This window comes from Calliphora vicina, chromosome X, assembly GCF_958450345.1.
Source record: "Calliphora vicina chromosome X, idCalVici1.1, whole genome shotgun sequence".
In the NCBI taxonomy this organism is placed as follows: domain Eukaryota; kingdom Metazoa; phylum Arthropoda; class Insecta; order Diptera; family Calliphoridae; genus Calliphora; species Calliphora vicina.
This window is the reverse complement of record NC_088785.1, coordinates 6,663,379-6,681,191: the sequence shown is the minus strand read 5'-3', so window position 1 is coordinate 6,681,191 and position 17,813 is coordinate 6,663,379. Positions and strand designations below refer to the sequence as shown.

Genomic DNA, 17,813 nt, shown 5'->3' with positions numbered 1-17,813 from the left:
TCCCACATCGAGGGTCCATTGGAGTTGTAATCCTTCAAACTATTGACAAACCGCCATGCAGCAGTTTGTCTCTATTCTTTTTTTGTAATCATCACTTCTAGCTTTTCGAGCCGCCAATTTCCAGGCTTCCGAAGTATTTACAGATTCTTCCAGATTCTCCTGTGTTGGATACTTAACAGCCTTACTCCTTGCTGCAATATGTTTCCTGAAGAGACATGAAAGACCACCATTCCACCAAGCCTTGGGCACAAATTTACCAGACTTGAATGTTGCATTAGAAATTTCATTCCTAAGGGAGTTCATAATACAATCCATATCTGGTTCCAGTTCTATTGTCGACAGATTCTGCAAGAGTCTGCGTTTAGAAAGAATTTGGTCGGTGAAACCGCAACAGCACCAATCTCAATAATAATAGGAAAATGATGAGAACCGCCAGACCACATGGGACAAGTTCGTCATTGGACTGACAGAGAAGATAGTCTAGCAAAGGTTAAATCTAAAACAGTCCCTGTCGCTATCTAAATGAAGAAAAGTGATGAAACATACAAAATCTGATCGACTGAAAATGTCTCTAAAACAACATACTCGGGAAGAGTCCAGCCTGTCATCACAAAGGGAATGACGAGCGTTGAAATCTCCATTATAACATTGCGCATGCCCTCAAGAAAATACAATAAACGCGACAATTCAGTTGTACAGTACCTGAGGATAGACTGGGTGGAAAGTAGATCGATACAAATGTAAAGTTTGGGTTCAAATAATTATCAGGATAAGTTTTGGAAAAAATTTTGTAATTCAAAAGTTTACAGTTGGGATCTGAATCGTCAACGTTAAAAATCTCAGAAAATAAACGAGCATCAACGTTATAATTGTTGATGTAAAACTCAATGGAAAACTTGTTGAATCTTAAACTCTGGACATTGTGCTATATAATCTTCATTATTATTTTGAAAGAGAAGACGATGGATCACCATGTGTAAGTAAATCAGAAAGAGTATTAGATATTTTATTGTTGAAATCATTAAGTACACGAAGGTGGGAACCACTGCCCTCCTTGGTAAAGAAATCTTTAAGAAAAGAGGAGAATTCAGCAAAGATTTTCTCAAAATCCGAAACTTTAGCTTTATTCTCCCTGTAAATCACCGGCATAGAAGGATCAGTATCAACAGGTTGAAGAGGTACATAATTTGGTACAGGCCTAGGGGGTGGATGCTTCTCATACACTACACGATTATACCTCCGTCCGGTAAGAATTCTTTTAACTTCCTGATCCCTATCATTCACAGGGGTAGACTTAACCACCGGTAGGAATGGGAAATTCCCATCATATTCATTAAATATATCAAACTGATTAGTCGAATATGATTTTATGACCTCAGTTCTAGAGAGACGTTTAATGGTCATAGTTTTCAAAATATCATCCTACTCGCGCCATTTGGGACACAATTTCCTATCTCTGCTAGAATGAGATAGACCTCCACACAAAAGACACTTATTAATGCAATTGCCATCACAAATCTAATTAGAACAATTCAAACATCTCTTCTTGGAACGACAACCTTTAGATGTGTGACAAAGGCGATCACATTTGTGGCATTGTCTGAGTGGGGGATAGTAAATATTAACCTTAATATGAGAAAAATCCTAAATAATGTGCTACGGAATGTTGCCTGAGCGAAAACCAATCCTCACAGTGTACGTTGGCGTTTCCTTACCACTGTCCTTATCCTTCTTAACAAACCTCTTAGCAGACACAATATCAACGTCAGAAGTTGCAGACTCACAAATATAATCTTCCGACAACTCCAAAGGAATGCCATGAATCACCCCTAAGAATAAGGTATCTGGAATAAAAGCATTCAAACCAATCTGACTCAAAGCCTTACCAACCGGCCACTTATTGACCCTAAAAACTCGTCCAAGTATGTAGAGAATTCACAAAATACAGGATTGTGCTAAGCCAGATGGTCAGAAAAAGGTGAATACAAAACCTCTGACAATCTCACACTTCTATACTCTGGAAAACCAGAGAACCAACCAAAATCAAAAGGTGCCGGCATACTGTTGTCGAAAGAAGCCCCACATACCCTAATTAACTGGAAACAATGCGGAGATAGAATAATTCTTGCGAATTTTCGTACAAAGCAAAGAAATCTTACATGAATTGCTATGCACCTACAGAGATATCTGATACTACTAAAAAGGACAACTTTTACAGTCATCTGAACCAAGCAACGTCGGAAGCAAGAATGACAAACTAAAGATTACGCCATGCGCATGATTTCCCGTTAGACGTACATATTCCTTTTCAAGGGTTGCCAAGTCTCTTTCATATGTGAGTTGGAAACCTTATAATTAAAATTACTTGACTATTAGCCACTAGGAACACAGTTTGCGTGACGTCAGAGTGCAACATGCGCAGAAAGTTTTACTTATGTGCGCGTGATGGCGTAATCTTTAGTTTATCATTCTTGGTCGGAGGTACTTTATTCCCCCACAGAACAGTACACAAGGCTATATGGGTATCGCCAGATGGCATGACGGAAAACCATATCGCCGTAAGCAAAACTTGGAGCAGAATTCTTCTCGATGTACGAGCTAAAAATGGGGCAGATTGCTTTTCCGATCACCACCTTTTAATAGAATCTATCCGTCTTAAGGTCGCTGCAATCCGAAGACCCGAAACATCATGTAAATAACCTGCTAATCTCTTCTAGGAGACATAACTACATCACAGAGCTTAAGGAAGGCTTAAACGTCGAACGCCGGTTATTGAATGGCCAAGCATCCAAGCACATTTTGACTACACATTTGTTACAGAACTCCACGGAAAAAGCAATGTATATCTGATTAAGCTTGGCATCTGATATAATCATAAAGTGATGCTAAATCTAAACTTAATGTAGCCATTAATCTATCGGAGAAAGTTTCCCTGAAGCGCTAGAAGTGACAAAATACGTCTTTAAACAAAACTCGCAAGCGATGCCCAAAAAACTGCGGAAGAGCAAAGACCAAGAGATCTTTATACTGTCACCAAAAAGCTCACTGGTAAAAATTTAGCAACCACATAGCCTTTAAAGGACAACGAGGAAGTGTTAACAACTTCCTGGTCTTAACAACTTGAAATATGGAGACAACACTATTATAACTTGCTGTCCAACCCACCCTTTGCTACTGAAAGCATGTGTACTTGCAAGACAAGATATCCCAATTGAGGCTCCCGAATTTAACGAAATATTAAACGTTGTCTCAGCCTTAAAGGCAAATAAGGCCTCTGCAGCAGATAACATAGCACGAGAAATGCTCAAAAGGGACAGCCAAACATCTGATCCAAACCTTCTGGTCTACTAACGATATTCCCAAAAAGATGACCTTAAAGAATGTCAAAATTGAAGAGTATAACTATTCTCAGCGCAGTAAACAAGATCATAGCGCACATTATAAATAACACAATATCCCAAGCTATTTTGACGGAACTTCGGCATGAGCAAGCTGGGTTCCGTCCACAGATCACATCAATACCTTGTGGATGATTACGGAACAGTCCAAAGAGTGTCAGTCACCTTTGTTTATGGTCTTATCGTCTTCGAAAAAGCTTTCGATACCTTCAGACCAAACACCAAAGTAAATTTGTTCAACAGCTATGTCAAATCCTTGCTCCTATATACCAGCGAGATGTGGTACGCGCTGCCGATTTTATTCTTAAAAACGAAAAGAAATTAGGCAATTTCGAATATCTGGAGAACTATAATTGTAAAGTATTTAAACATTCTATGAATCAATTTCTTATCACTGTACGGAGTTTAGCTAAAAATGGTCTGAATCAGAATAGTGGGTGTGAAAGTAATTAGTCAATTTTGAATATCAGTATAACTATAATTACGAGACTCTTCTTTGTCTGAAACATTTTTGAAAATGGGCGGGTTATTATTAGTAGACATATTTTAGCATAACTCGATAACAATTTATACGATTTACTTAACAAAATATAAAACAATTCTTCTTAACCCTTTCCGGACGGAGTTTTATTTTGAGAACGAAAATATATATGGTAGACATTTTTGTATATTTAAAAGATGAGAAAAAATATTATGTTCTGCATACTCAGACATCCTGAGCATTTTTCATGGGACATTTATATTCCCAATCAGTGTTCTTGATGGGTGATTCGAAATTAAAAAAATTACTAAAACATGAACTCGACAAGACTTCCTCTTTGCGCATGTCAAATTTCATTCAAATTGGACTAAGCGTTTAGAAGTTAAATATTTATTTGCAGACTTTGAGCAGACTTCCAAACTGCTCAAATTTCAACAATGTTGTGAAATTCATTTTCAAGCTGCATGAATGCGCTGACTGTACCGTTATGTTTTCATTCAAAAGTTATAATTGTAATGAATTATTTGAAAAAATAAATTTAATAATAAAAAAACTCTTAAACATGGTTTAGGAGTTATTTAGTATCCCAGTAGTCCGAAAAGGTTAAACCGAACCGTCAATTAAAAGAAATTTAAATCAGATGACATGTATCTAAATTATCTACAAAAATATAGGCCGCAGAAATTTTTTGCGAAAGAAAACAAAATTTTAAAAGCTAACTTACATTTGTAACAGCATTAGGATTTGCTTTGTGTCTCAACAGCAAATTGATTATCATTGTGTGTCCCTGTTGCGCTGCTTGGTGCAACGGAGTGTAACCAACATTAGTTGACATTTCTATGTTGGCGTCATTTTCCAATAGAAATTTCACCATATTAATTTGACCATAATGGGCGGCAAAGTGCAACGGCGAATAACCGGTTTTCGTGCGCTCAGATATGTTGGCATTGTGTTGCAAAAGCAAACGAGCCACTTCCGTTTTGTCTTCTTGGGCGGCTAGATGTAAAGGTGTCAAGCCATTTTTGGCGGCAACGTTAGCATCCTCACCATGCTCTAATAACAATTGTACCATTTCAATATGACCCTCTTGGGCAGCCAAATGTAAGGGCGAAAAGCCGGATTTACTATGTACATTAACATCTGCACCATGTTGTAGCAAAGATTGAGCGATGTCCATCTGATTTTTCTTGGCGGCGATATGTAGGGGACTATGTCCATTTCGAGCGCTTAGTGAAGGCGAGGCACCATTTTCTAGCAGCAGCTGCACTACACGGGGATGATCGTAGTGTGCTGCTACATGCAAAGGTGTCACATCATTGCGTCCTTGGCAATTCACATTAACGCTTTTTTGCAAAAGCAAAGCCACTACTTTCTCTTTGCCATACTTGGCCGCCAAGTGCAGAGGGGAGAAGCCTTTTTTAGTAACAGCATCTAATTTGGCATTATTTTCGATTAAAATTTGCGCCACCTCTTCTTGGCCTTCTTTGGCTGCAATGTGAAGAGGAGTGTAATTATCCTTAGTAGTTGCATCCACGTCTGCACCATGCTGTAGCATTAACATAATAATGTCAATATTGCCTAGACGTGAAGCCACATGTAATGGCGTTTGGCCTTCGCGGGCTCGCACATCTACTTGACCACCATTGCGCAATAAAATGCGAATGATGTCAGTTTGATTGGCACGAGCGGCTAAGTGAAGCGGTGTCTCGCCACGCACTGTAGGAGCATCGGGGTTAGCATCGTGTTGCAGCAAATATATAACAATATTCATGCAGCCCATGAAACTGGCAACATGTAAAGGAGTCAAGCCAGACTCTGTGGTAGCACTGATGTTGCCACCATGCTTCAACAACAATTCTACAATCTTTATTCGATTCTTCTTGCAGGCAATGTGTAGCGGTGTAAAACCATTCAAAGCCCGGGCATTGGGATCTGCTTTAGAGTCCAACAGCAATTTTGCCACACGTACGTGGCCACAGTGCGCAGCTACATGCAAAGCGGTCAGATAGTCCACAGTCACCTCATCGACAGGGGCATTGTGTTCGAGGAGAATACGTGCGGCATTATCATGTTCCCCCTGAGCTGCCATATGCAAGGCAGCCAATCCATTTTTCGTTTTCGACAGTATCGGCGCTTGATGATCTAGCAAAATTTCAATAACTTCCACATGACCCGAACGTGCGGCACAGTGCAACGGTGTGAGACCGTCGCGCGTCGTAGCATCGATGCGTGCGTTTTCTTCCAGCAACAGTTTCATTATGTTTGTCTTCCCCCATTTGCAAGCCACATGTAAGGGTGTAATATTATGTTTAGCCGTAAAATTTACATCTGCTCCAAGCTCTATTAACAATTTGGCCACGTCTACATTGCCGTAATGTGCCGCAATATGCAACGGCGTAAATCCCGACTTGGATACAATATCGGGGTTAGATTCATGCTGTAGTAACATGTTCGCTGCAGTGACATCATTTTTCTTTGCTGCAATGTGCAAAGCAGGCAAACGAACCTTGCCACGCACGTCACTTTCCAGCAATACCGCTACAACTTTGTCATGACCCTGCTGCATGGCCACGGCCAAAGGTGTAAAACCGTCCTAGAACAATTTTAAAAGAACATACATTTAAGTAAAATTTTAAAATAAATAAATGGGAAAAATTATACAAACGCACTTCGGTGGCCAATGAGGGATTTGCTCCCTTGGAGAGCAAAAATCGTACGCATGCATCATGATTCTCTTGAGCGGCCATATACAGTGGTGTAAATCCATTCAATGATTGAATATTAACATTCGCATTGTACTGAATAAGCAACTTGATAACTTCCTTTTGCCCTGCTAAGGAAGCTATATGTAAGGCGGTGTTTCCCTTTTTCGTCGCATTATCCACCCGTATGCCTCGTCTCAATAGCTCAGCCACTATATCGACGTAACCATCTTTGGCTGCCAAATGTAATGCATTCAAACCATTCTATAAAAAAATAAATGAAACACAAACATATTTAAGGATCCACATAGTCCAAAATAAATTTTAAATATTTATAATATAAATATTTGTTTTTTTACAAGAATATGAAAAAATTGATCTGAGAATTAAATGAAATTTGTCAGGGGCCGTGATGTAAAAACTTATGAGAACCCCTGCTGTAGACCATCATATTAATATTCGTTTCTGTGTGATTTAAGTAATTTTAAAAAGAATTTGGAAAAAAAAAATTTAAAAACATTTAAAAAAAATAATTTTTAAACAAAAAAAAATTATTTTGTTAAAATAAAAATATTTATAAAAAAATATTTTTATGTATAATTTGTTGAAGATTCGGCACAGCCGAATATAGCTCTCTTACTTGTTTTTATACTAAGAATAGACTCAAGTAAAATTTTAGTTACAAACTTTAATTCGTTGATAATAGCTCGACTATATAATTTTTTTTTTCGTGAGCGATTTTCGGATGTGAACCATATATGGGAGCTATGACCAATTATGGACCGATCACCATGAAATTTGGACGCGTAATTTCTTTTTACACCCTACACCACCATAGTCAGAATAACAAACAAATTGGACATCATCAGCATATACAAAGGGCAAATAGGAAACACCGTTAAACCTAAGTAAGAGGTCGTTAATTGGCCATGAAGGCTTTTATGTATTGAAATCAATAAATAAAATAATATAGTTCATAAAAAAGTGGATCAATTACGGATCCCTATGGAACACCACTAGTGATCCGTAGAGTGTGGGAAACAGAATTGCCAATGGATATATACTGATGTCTATCTTGTAGGTAGGATTTAATTAAGTCACAAGCATGAAGTGAAAACCCAAAATCATGAGACAACTTAAAGAGTAATTTTTTGTGTATTACCCTATCAAAGGCATTGGAAAAATCCACAGAATGTAATACAACATTCTTACGGCTATCCAAAAACTGTCTGATCGAATCAGTCAACGATAACAATAGAGATGTAGTACTATGGCCACGTCGAAACCCCGATTGAGAGGGATGAATCAACGATCTACAATCGTTGTACTCAATCATTTGGTCTATTAATATATGTTCCACAACTTTTGAAAGGACTGGAAGTATAGAAATAGGACGTAGATTATCCAATTCAGTCGACTGTCCTTCCTTAATGATGGGTACAACTCTAGCTATTTTCCAGTTACAAGGGAAAGACGACGTATTGATTATTGTGTTCACAAGATGAAGCAGGTGTGATGAAATAAACGAAAAAATAATCCTTTAAAATTTTAATGGCATGGCATCATGACCAATAGCATTCGACTTAATTCTCAGAAATGCTTGATACAACACATCAGGACAAATACCTGCGAAGGAAAAGCCGCTATCAGACTAACTAACTATCTATGTAGTCTTCATAACATCCTACATCTTGTATTTGGCAAGCAGCAAAATAATCATTCACACCATCTGGGTCAGACAACGATAAATGTTCCCTAGACCCACCCAAGGCATCCCTTTTTTTATATATATATATTCCTGTATGTCTGGAAGAAACTTTTGTTATTTCAAGTGAGCGTGGTACCTCCCATACGAAGTAAATTTTAAAAATCAAATATCAAGGAAACTATAATAGCTATAGTCTTCAAATTTTACATGAGCAATTCCATATAGTATATTTGAGGCAACAATGTGAGTAGTAGCCGCAGAGGGCGTGGCACCTCCCTTATGATGTTAATTAAAAAATTTAATATATAGGATACTATAATACATAGAGTCCACAAATTTTGTACGGTTATTCTACCATAAATTTAATATTTAGGACAATAGTGGGCGTGGAAATTTCAAGTATGTACTACTTATTTAGGCCAAAAATGGGCAAACTGTCAATAGTGGGTGTTTCGGCGTATATCCGTTCCAAATCAATAAAAATAAAAACACAAGAATTATTAAATGGTTAAAAATTCAAAATACAAGAGCAGAATCCCTTTCCTTTATTAAAAATCAAATTTTTCCTTTTTTCAATATATACAGCACGAAGTGCAATAAAAGGCTTCCAAAAGACGAAATGAAGCATACACTCATTTCTAAGTAGTTGGTGACAAACAAAGTTTAAATACCGTTAACGGTTTACTCGTTGTAAATAGTTTTCCAACAATGATGTAAACTAAAGTAGTAAACCACTAGGATTTACACAAAAATACCGAAAATAATACATTTGTACTTAAACATTGCAGGCCACCTTGCAACACATAAGAGTGTTGTAATTAAATAATAACTAATTTGTTGTAATTAAATAATTCGTCTACGCAAACGATTTCGCAAAAAGAAGCAATACTGGCACCACAAAATAAACAATAGCGAAGAATGACAAAATGAAATGTCAAAACTTGTAAATAAAAACATTTTTAAACAAATTTTTTGTGCGATGCGAAAACGCAATAACGGGTACCAATTGTACCATTTTTCTTTCGTCCCAAAACTAACGCTACATTACCCGAGTGATTAAAAGTTGGATCCGCTAACTGAAACCCTAGGAACGGTTCCAATATCGAGTCCGGGACTGATACAGGGGGAGTCATGAAGTGACTCGATTTTCACCCTACAGTACTCGTTCTTATCAATTTTAATCACGGGTAAGTGAAGTTTGGCTATCATTTCAGCACATATGTAACTGTTCTGACAACATAAGTCCAAAACAGAACGTAAGACAACTTTAGATTTTTCCAAACATAGCTTGACTTGCAAAGTCGGCGAAAATGAAACTGCCTGACGTATTGGGACCTGATTTAAATTGGAAATCGGTCGCTTTTGAGTCTTCGAGGTGGTATGAGTATGGAGTAAAGAATTATGATTTTTTTTGCAATATTTGCAGGAGGCAATACTCTTGCAATTTTGACTTGTATGTCCGCTTGACAAACAGCGAGAGCAAATTCTATGCAACGCTACAGTGCGTAGCTTGAGTTATCCCTGAATTTGTAGCAAAATCGAAGATGATGGTTCGTATTACAAACGGGACATTTACGACTCGTACGATTATGCAAAGAACCCTGACCGGTCGAATTCGAGCCCGAAGATTCCACCTGTTCAATAGTTGGATGGGTTGGCGGTGGAACTATGGATGGTTCCATTTCTACTGTTATAGTTGGCGTATTGCTAACAATAACAGGTGCGACGGTTGTCTCCGAAATGGACGGAGCTGGCAAAGGCGTTATATTATCTAGAGTTGCTACTTTTATTGAATCGATGTTAGGAACCGATGCGGTATTGGGGACATCCATCGCATCATCGTAGTCCAAAAGACCATCATCAAACAAATCGGTAGCAACATCCATAGTTGTGGTAGCAGCGTTCATTTTCTAGTAAAAGGAAAAGGTTAGTAAAAGCAAATTGATATAAAAGTGATAAGTGAATTAAGCATACAAAACAACAAGTTTAGTTATAGGTAGATAAACGACACCATTTGATGTGCGAACATCCGCGGCGAGAGCGTGACCATCAGTACCAGTATAAACATTCACAACAATACCTAACTTCCTCGCAGTTGCCGGTAATTGCTCATTTCTGATTACGACTAGATCATTTATAGCAATATCTTTTTGTGGATCTTGCCACTTACAGTGGTGGCCAGGAATTTAAGACAAAAATTGTTTGCTAAATTCCATGTAATTGTCAATTATTTTTTCAAATATTTCCACAAATATGTATGCATGAGGACTATTTTAACACACAAGTGTGTTTTATTCGACTGTGTCAATTCATACATATTCACCATGAACACATAAAATTGTTCTACAACTTGACCAAACATTTTTTTTTTAAATAAACATATTTTCTCACGTTTATATCATTATAATTTTATTATTATAAAATATTCGGACCAAATTTCGTATTTGTAGTTCCATTAGTTTCGGTCATATTATGTTATTAACAGCGTATGTTCGCTGAGGTGGGTCAACGTATTTCCACATATCTTTGTCCATATATGTTTTAACGATTTTTCCAGACTTTTTTCAGAAACTAGAAACATTAATAATAAATTTCGTACCCTTAGAGGTCCTTTTATTTTGGCTCTATCGCACTTAAAATTCATTTGATGAAAAAATTCAAGTATTTGTCTTAAATTGGTGGCCACCACTGTATATCCTTTATGCAAATTCACTAAATATTCTTCTTTCCATCTTTTACAAAATTGATGAATGAATGCCTTATGTTTACGATAACGATTTCTGTCCAAATTATCTTCCTCGGAAAGGGTGACCGTTGTTGAAAAAACAACAGACTTTTTTCGCGAAACATCAATAGGTCCCGTCAGAACCCAACCAAATACAGTCTTCTGAGCCATTAAATTTCCAATTATATTTTTCTGAACTTCGCCAAGTATTAGATGCGGGTATAAATCAGCTCCTAGTAGAATATCAACTGCCCTGCTTTGATAAAATTTACTATCTGCTAATTGCAAATTAGGTAATTCACTTCTTATATCCGAAGGACAATTAAAAGAAGGCAAATTACCAGATATTGAAGGTAAAACGATAACAGAAGTCTCCAAATCAATACTTTTATCTAAAGGAGAACCAACACGAATAGTACAAATCTTTCTCGAAGTTGTAGAAGCTTCCTCATGAACACCGGAAATCGTTACATTCGTAGAATGTGACGGAAGTCGCAGTTGATTTCGCAAATGTTCCGAAATGAAAGATGCTTCTGAAGCTGGGTCGATTAAGGCCCTTGCCGGATACGTGGTATCATTGCAAATAATGGAGACCATAGCAGTTCCCAATAACACAGACGAATTCTGTGATATATGAAAGACTTGGCGATTCACATTAGATGGAGCGGCGGCAGAAGTAGTTGACCCCTGTGATGTCAATTCAGTCGATCGAACAACTGGTATCGATGTAGTAGTGCAGAATTATTAGCTGGGGACGATGGTGCAGAATTATTAGCTGCCGACGATGGTGTAGAATTATTATCTACCGTTTCACGATGAAGTAGGGAATGGTGTCTCCTATTACAAATAAAACAACTATGTTCACTCCTACAATCCTTAACTTCGTGTGTCCTCGAGAGACAATTAACGCAACAGTGAAACTTTTTGACTGTAGAAAATCTCTCGGAAACAGACATTATTTTAAACTGACGACAAAAACGTAATAAATGACACTGGATATTACATAAAACACAAGTATTCGATGTACTTGTATTTGAAACATGAGCCTTTACCTTCCGTTCATTGCCTTTCCTGTCAGTTTCGGAACATGTCAGATCGCGAATGCAATCTAAAGTTTGAATTCTTTCGGTTAAAAACATGTCCAAATCTTTCCATAAAGATAAGACAGTCTTATCTTTATGGAAGTGTAACTGTCTGAGAGGGTAGTCGCTGTATACAAATAAAAACTATTATCGGATCCCAATTTTGAGTGGAAATCTCATAAACTGACATAGCAGTTAAGAAGCCATTTATTCCGCGCTGTAACTTTTTGAGTGATGAACTAGTTTCTGTAGTTATCATATCCAAACCAAACAAACACTTCAATTGATTATTAACTAACATTCGTGGATTTTCGTACACCTCCCTTAAATTTCTCCATGCGACATCGAAACCTGTATTAGTCAACGCACATTTAGATACAATCTCTCTTGCCTCATCATCAGTTCTTTTTACCAAATAACATAATCTCTCAATATTACTGAGGCGGCTGTTGTTAATATACAAAGCAGTAAAAAGATCCCTAAATGTAGGCCATGAAAGATAATCACCACTAACTCATCAATTTTGATCTTCATTGGCGCATATTCAGAAATCATAACTAAAGTCGGAACTAGTAAAACAGAATCTAAAAAATAGTTCATAGATAGTTGTAGATCTTATTCACAATTCATAACTAGCTTAGTTACTGCTTTGACATATAGAGAAAACAAAATATCGATAATATTTTGATCGATATATACTGTAATTAATTAAAAGTCTTATACAGCTATTAAGAGACTATTTTTGTTCTCTAAAAGTACATAAAAAATGTATAGTTATAGTTTGTATGTAAATCAATTAAAATAAAAGTATGTGAATGAAATTTTTCAATAGAATGTTGTTGACAAAAAAAAACACATCTCTAGATTATTTTCTTTTTGTATACATGTATTAAAATGAAATCAATCAGCTGTTTTTTTGAATGTATTAGTAGTTGGCATTTAGTTACAAATTTACCCATGATTAAGTGCTAACTAATTGTGCTGAAAGTAACCAATTGTGAATAACTTAAATAGGTACTTAAAAAAGTCAACACTTGGTGATCGTTTATGAATATGCGCCATTGTCTCTGAACACCGCGCAAAAATATTAAGGGTACTCGGATATTTACTTTCAGCCGCTTGAATATCCTCTGGCTCTGCGGCATCAGATGATTCAAGATCATCCAAACACTTTTCGGAAGTAATCTTCACTTTTTCCCATAGTAATTTCAATTCACTATATAAAACTTCTATATAGTAGACGTGATGTTCCTCTTCGCGAATTGTACTAAAATTTGTCTCAAATTTAATAACAGCGTCTGATGCGCGTATAAAATGTTCAAGAGGTGTCAATGGCATTTTTAAATTCTCAAAATATAATATCAGTAAAAGAGTGAACAAACCCACAAACGATGAAGCGAAGTTTAAAATTTACAAAAAAAATGCAAATTTATATTAATTTTATAATAAAAAATCGTAATAGTCAAATCGACCGACCGTAGGGTGACTATTGATGCATAAGCAAAAGAAGGAAGAAGATATGAATCTCACAAAGCAATTACCGACACACAATATAATATTAATAAAATTCAACAAAATCGCCGTAAAGTGCAACAAACTAATATGCTCTAAAGGAATAATAAATTTTAAATTAATGAAATAAAGATAGATATATATGGATTTTGCAATAAATATCACAATAATTTAAATTATGTGCATATAACCACTTGCCGTAATCGCACACAAAACAAAATATGCACAATATATTTATCCACTTCAAATTAATTAGTTTTTTTCTTTATAAATATTTTTTTTATTTAAACTGCGGGAAGTTTTATTTTGTTTACTTAATTTACTTGGTAAAAGCACAAAAAATTTAATTATTAATTATGTCCGTCCAAGTAAACAAACTCTGCCTTGATTAAAATGGTACCGATCACTAAATGTCAATAAGTATATAATATAATTAATTCACAATGTAATAAATTTCCTTTTTATTTTGACAATAACTACTTGTTGTTTTCTTTATTCTTTTTGGCAAACCCACATACTCAAATTTATGTATGCTTATGTAGTTTCCTTATTTTGAACACTATCACTTTATTTATATCAATTTACTAACCTTTATTTTTCAAAAGCTGGTTCTATAAATTCCAAATAAAATCCAAGTAAAGGGCACAAAAATTCCTTGGCAAGGAGACTTCCTTTTTTGGGTTGGAGGATGAAATTCTTTTGTGTTTTATCCGTGGGAGAAGGACCAATGTTTCGGCGTATATCCGTTCCAAATCAATAAAAATAAAAACACAAGAATTATTAAATGGTTAAAAATTCAAAATAAAAGAGCAGAATCTCTTTCCTTTATTAAAAATCAAATTTTAACTTTTTTCAATATATAAAGCACGAAGTGCAATAAAAGTCTTCCAAAAGACGAATGAAGCATACACTTATTTGTAAGTAGTTGGTGACAAACAAAGTTTAAATACCGTTAACGGTTTACTCGTTGAAAATAATTTTCCAACAATGATGTAAACTAAAGTAGTAAACCACTAGGATTTACACTTAGCAAAAAATACCGAAAATAATACATTTGTACTTAAACAGTGGGCGTGGCACCTCCCATAGATGTGACAAATTATATATAGGGAAAGGTAGCTATTAATATTTAGGACAGAAATGCGTGCACTACCAACAATATTAAGTAAATTTTAAAATTTGTATACATTTAAAAAACTTCTATATAAATATATATAGAAGTTAATGTTTGTTTGTATGATACTGTAAAAGTTTAAAAAATGTATTAAAATGTGGGTTAACGTCTTACTCCATAACTAGACAATCTTCGAGTACACGGTTTGAAACCATAAAGGAAGCTAGACTTCCCGATCACTCAGGCATTTTTACAGCTGAAATTGCTGCTATCAGAACAGCGATTTCAGTGGCCGCCGAACAAGGTGGGAAAGCGTTAATCTGCTCTGCGATAAGAGCTCTAATGAAGAATCACCATGGTATCTATGATGACATGTTGTGGCTGCAAGACGGGCAGATTTTGTTATTATGGATCCCCTCTCACATTGGAATTCAGGGAAACGAAAGTGCAGACCGCGGAGCGAAAAGGGCCTTGGAATTATGTCATGTAACGGAAGTCCCATGCTTCCCAAAATCCATAAGCAACCCCTTTAAAGTTATTCGAGACCAACAGAATCCAGCTACTACTAGCAGACTAAAATATAATAAGAATTTAAAAAGATCACAATGTATTATGCTTGCCCGCCTAAGAGTTGGGAAATGCATCTTCAACTCCAAACACTACTTCGAAAAAACTGATCCGCCTAAGTGTACCAATTGCGATGAAATTCTCACCGTATCTCATATTCTAACTAATTGCCCGACTTCAAGGATGGATGGCACACTGGAGGAAATACTAGACTGTAGTAAATCCAACAACGTATGCAGAATAATGAGATGGCCTACAGCAGCACAATATTACGGAAGTTTAGGTTTTATTTTATAAGTTTCTTTCTTCAAAATTCACCATTTTCAGAATTATGCTCTTTTATTTTAATCTTTTTTAATTAATTTTTTTTTTTATTTCCTGGAATCATTTATTTTATTCTTTATTTTCATCACTATGTATGTGTACTCTATTTTTATCTTATTATGTAGTTAATGATAATACGAGCGCTTATGGTCTGGTTACCGGCGCCTTTTTTGCATATATTTTATAAATTCATTTGTAAAGTATATTATAGATAAATAAATAAATAGTATTAAAATGTGTTTTTTATATAATATGGACAAAGAAAATGAAAGGTATGTTTATATGTCCATATATGTATATGTACGTGCAGCATCGTTTTTTCTTAACCACGTCAATACACCACCATAGTCAGAATAACAAACAAATTGGACATCATCAGCATATACAAAGGGCAAATAGGAAACACCGTTAAACCTAAGAGGTCGTTAATTGGCCATGAAGGCTTTTATGTATTGAAATCAATAAATAAAATAATATAGTTCATAAAAAAGTGGATCAATTACGGATCCCTATGGAACACCACTAGTGATCCGTAGAGTGTGGGAAACAGAATTGCCAATGGATATATACTGATGTCTATCTTGTAGGTAGGATTTAATTAAGTCACAAGCATGAAGTGAAAACCCAAAATCATGAGACAACTTAAAGAGTAATTTTTTGTGTATTACCCTATCAAAGGCATTGGAAAAATCCACAGAATGTAATACAACATTCTTACGGCTATCCAAAAACTGTCTGATCGAATCAGTCAACGATAACAATAGAGATGTAGTACTATGGCCACGTCGAAACCCCGATTGAGAGGGATGAATCAACGATCTACAATCGTTGTACTCAATCATTTGGTCTATTAATATATGTTCCACAACTTTTGAAAGGACTGGAAGTATAGAAATAGGACGTAGATTATCCAATTCAGTCGACTGTCCTTCCTTAATGATGGGTACAACTCTAGCTATTTTCCAGTTACAAGGGAAAGACGACGTATTGATTATTGTGTTCACAAGATGAAGCAGGTGTGATGAAATAAACGAAAAAATAATCCTTTAAAATTTTAATGGCATGGCATCATGACCAATAGCATTCGACTTAATTCTCAGAAATGCTTGATACAACACATCAGGACAAATACCTGCGAAGGAAAAGCCGCTATCAGACTAACTAACTATCTATGTAGTCTTCATAACATCCTACATCTTGTATTTGGCAAGCAGCAAAATAATCATTCACACCATCTGGGTCAGACAACGATAAATGTTCCCTAGACCCACCCAAGGCATCCCTTTTTTTATATATATATATTCCTGTATGTCTGGAAGAAACTTTTGTTATTTCAAGTGAGCGTGGTACCTCCCATACGAAGTAAATTTTAAAAATCAAATATCAAGGAAACTATAATAGCTATAGTCTTCAAATTTTACATGAGCAATTCCATATAGTATATTTGAGGCAACAATGTGAGTAGTAGCCGCAGAGGGCGTGGCACCTCCCTTATGATGTTAATTAAAAAATTTAATATATAGGATACTATAATACATAGAGTCCACAAATTTTGTACGGTTATTCTACCATAAATTTAATATTTAGGACAATAGTGGGCGTGGAAATTTCAAGTATGTACTACTTATTTAGGCCAAAAATGGGCAAACTGTCAATAGTGGGTGTTTCGGCGTATATCCGTTCCAAATCAATAAAAATAAAAACACAAGAATTATTAAATGGTTAAAAATTCAAAATACAAGAGCAGAATCCCTTTCCTTTATTAAAAATCAAATTTTTCCTTTTTTCAATATATACAGCACGAAGTGCAATAAAAGGCTTCCAAAAGACGAAATGAAGCATACACTCATTTCTAAGTAGTTGGTGACAAACAAAGTTTAAATACCGTTAACGGTTTACTCGTTGTAAATAGTTTTCCAACAATGATGTAAACTAAAGTAGTAAACCACTAGGATTTACACAAAAATACCGAAAATAATACATTTGTACTTAAACATTGCAGGCCACCTTGCAACACATAAGAGTGTTGTAATTAAATAATAACTAATTTGTTGTAATTAAATAATTCGTCTACGCAAACGATTTCGCAAAAAGAAGCAATACTGGCACCACAAAATAAACAATAGCGAAGAATGACAAAATGAAATGTCAAAACTTGTAAATAAAAACATTTTTAAACAAATTTTTTGTGCGATGCGAA

General features: G+C 35.6%; 1 protein-coding gene across 3 annotated transcripts in view; it reads right to left on the bottom strand.

The window, feature by feature from the left end:
- Ank (Ankyrin) overlaps positions 1-17,813 on the bottom strand; it is a 91,741-nt gene that overhangs the window by 37,678 nt on the left and 36,250 nt on the right. For all 3 annotated transcript variants that reach the window (XM_065514642.1, XM_065514639.1, XM_065514641.1), the window contains exons 4-5: positions 6,549-6,845; positions 4,604-6,472 (exon numbers count right to left, since the gene is read on the bottom strand). In XM_065514642.1, the coding sequence (XP_065370714.1) occupies positions 4,604-6,472; positions 6,549-6,845 (2,166 nt within the window). The remainder of the gene's footprint in view (positions 1-4,603; positions 6,473-6,548; positions 6,846-17,813) is intronic.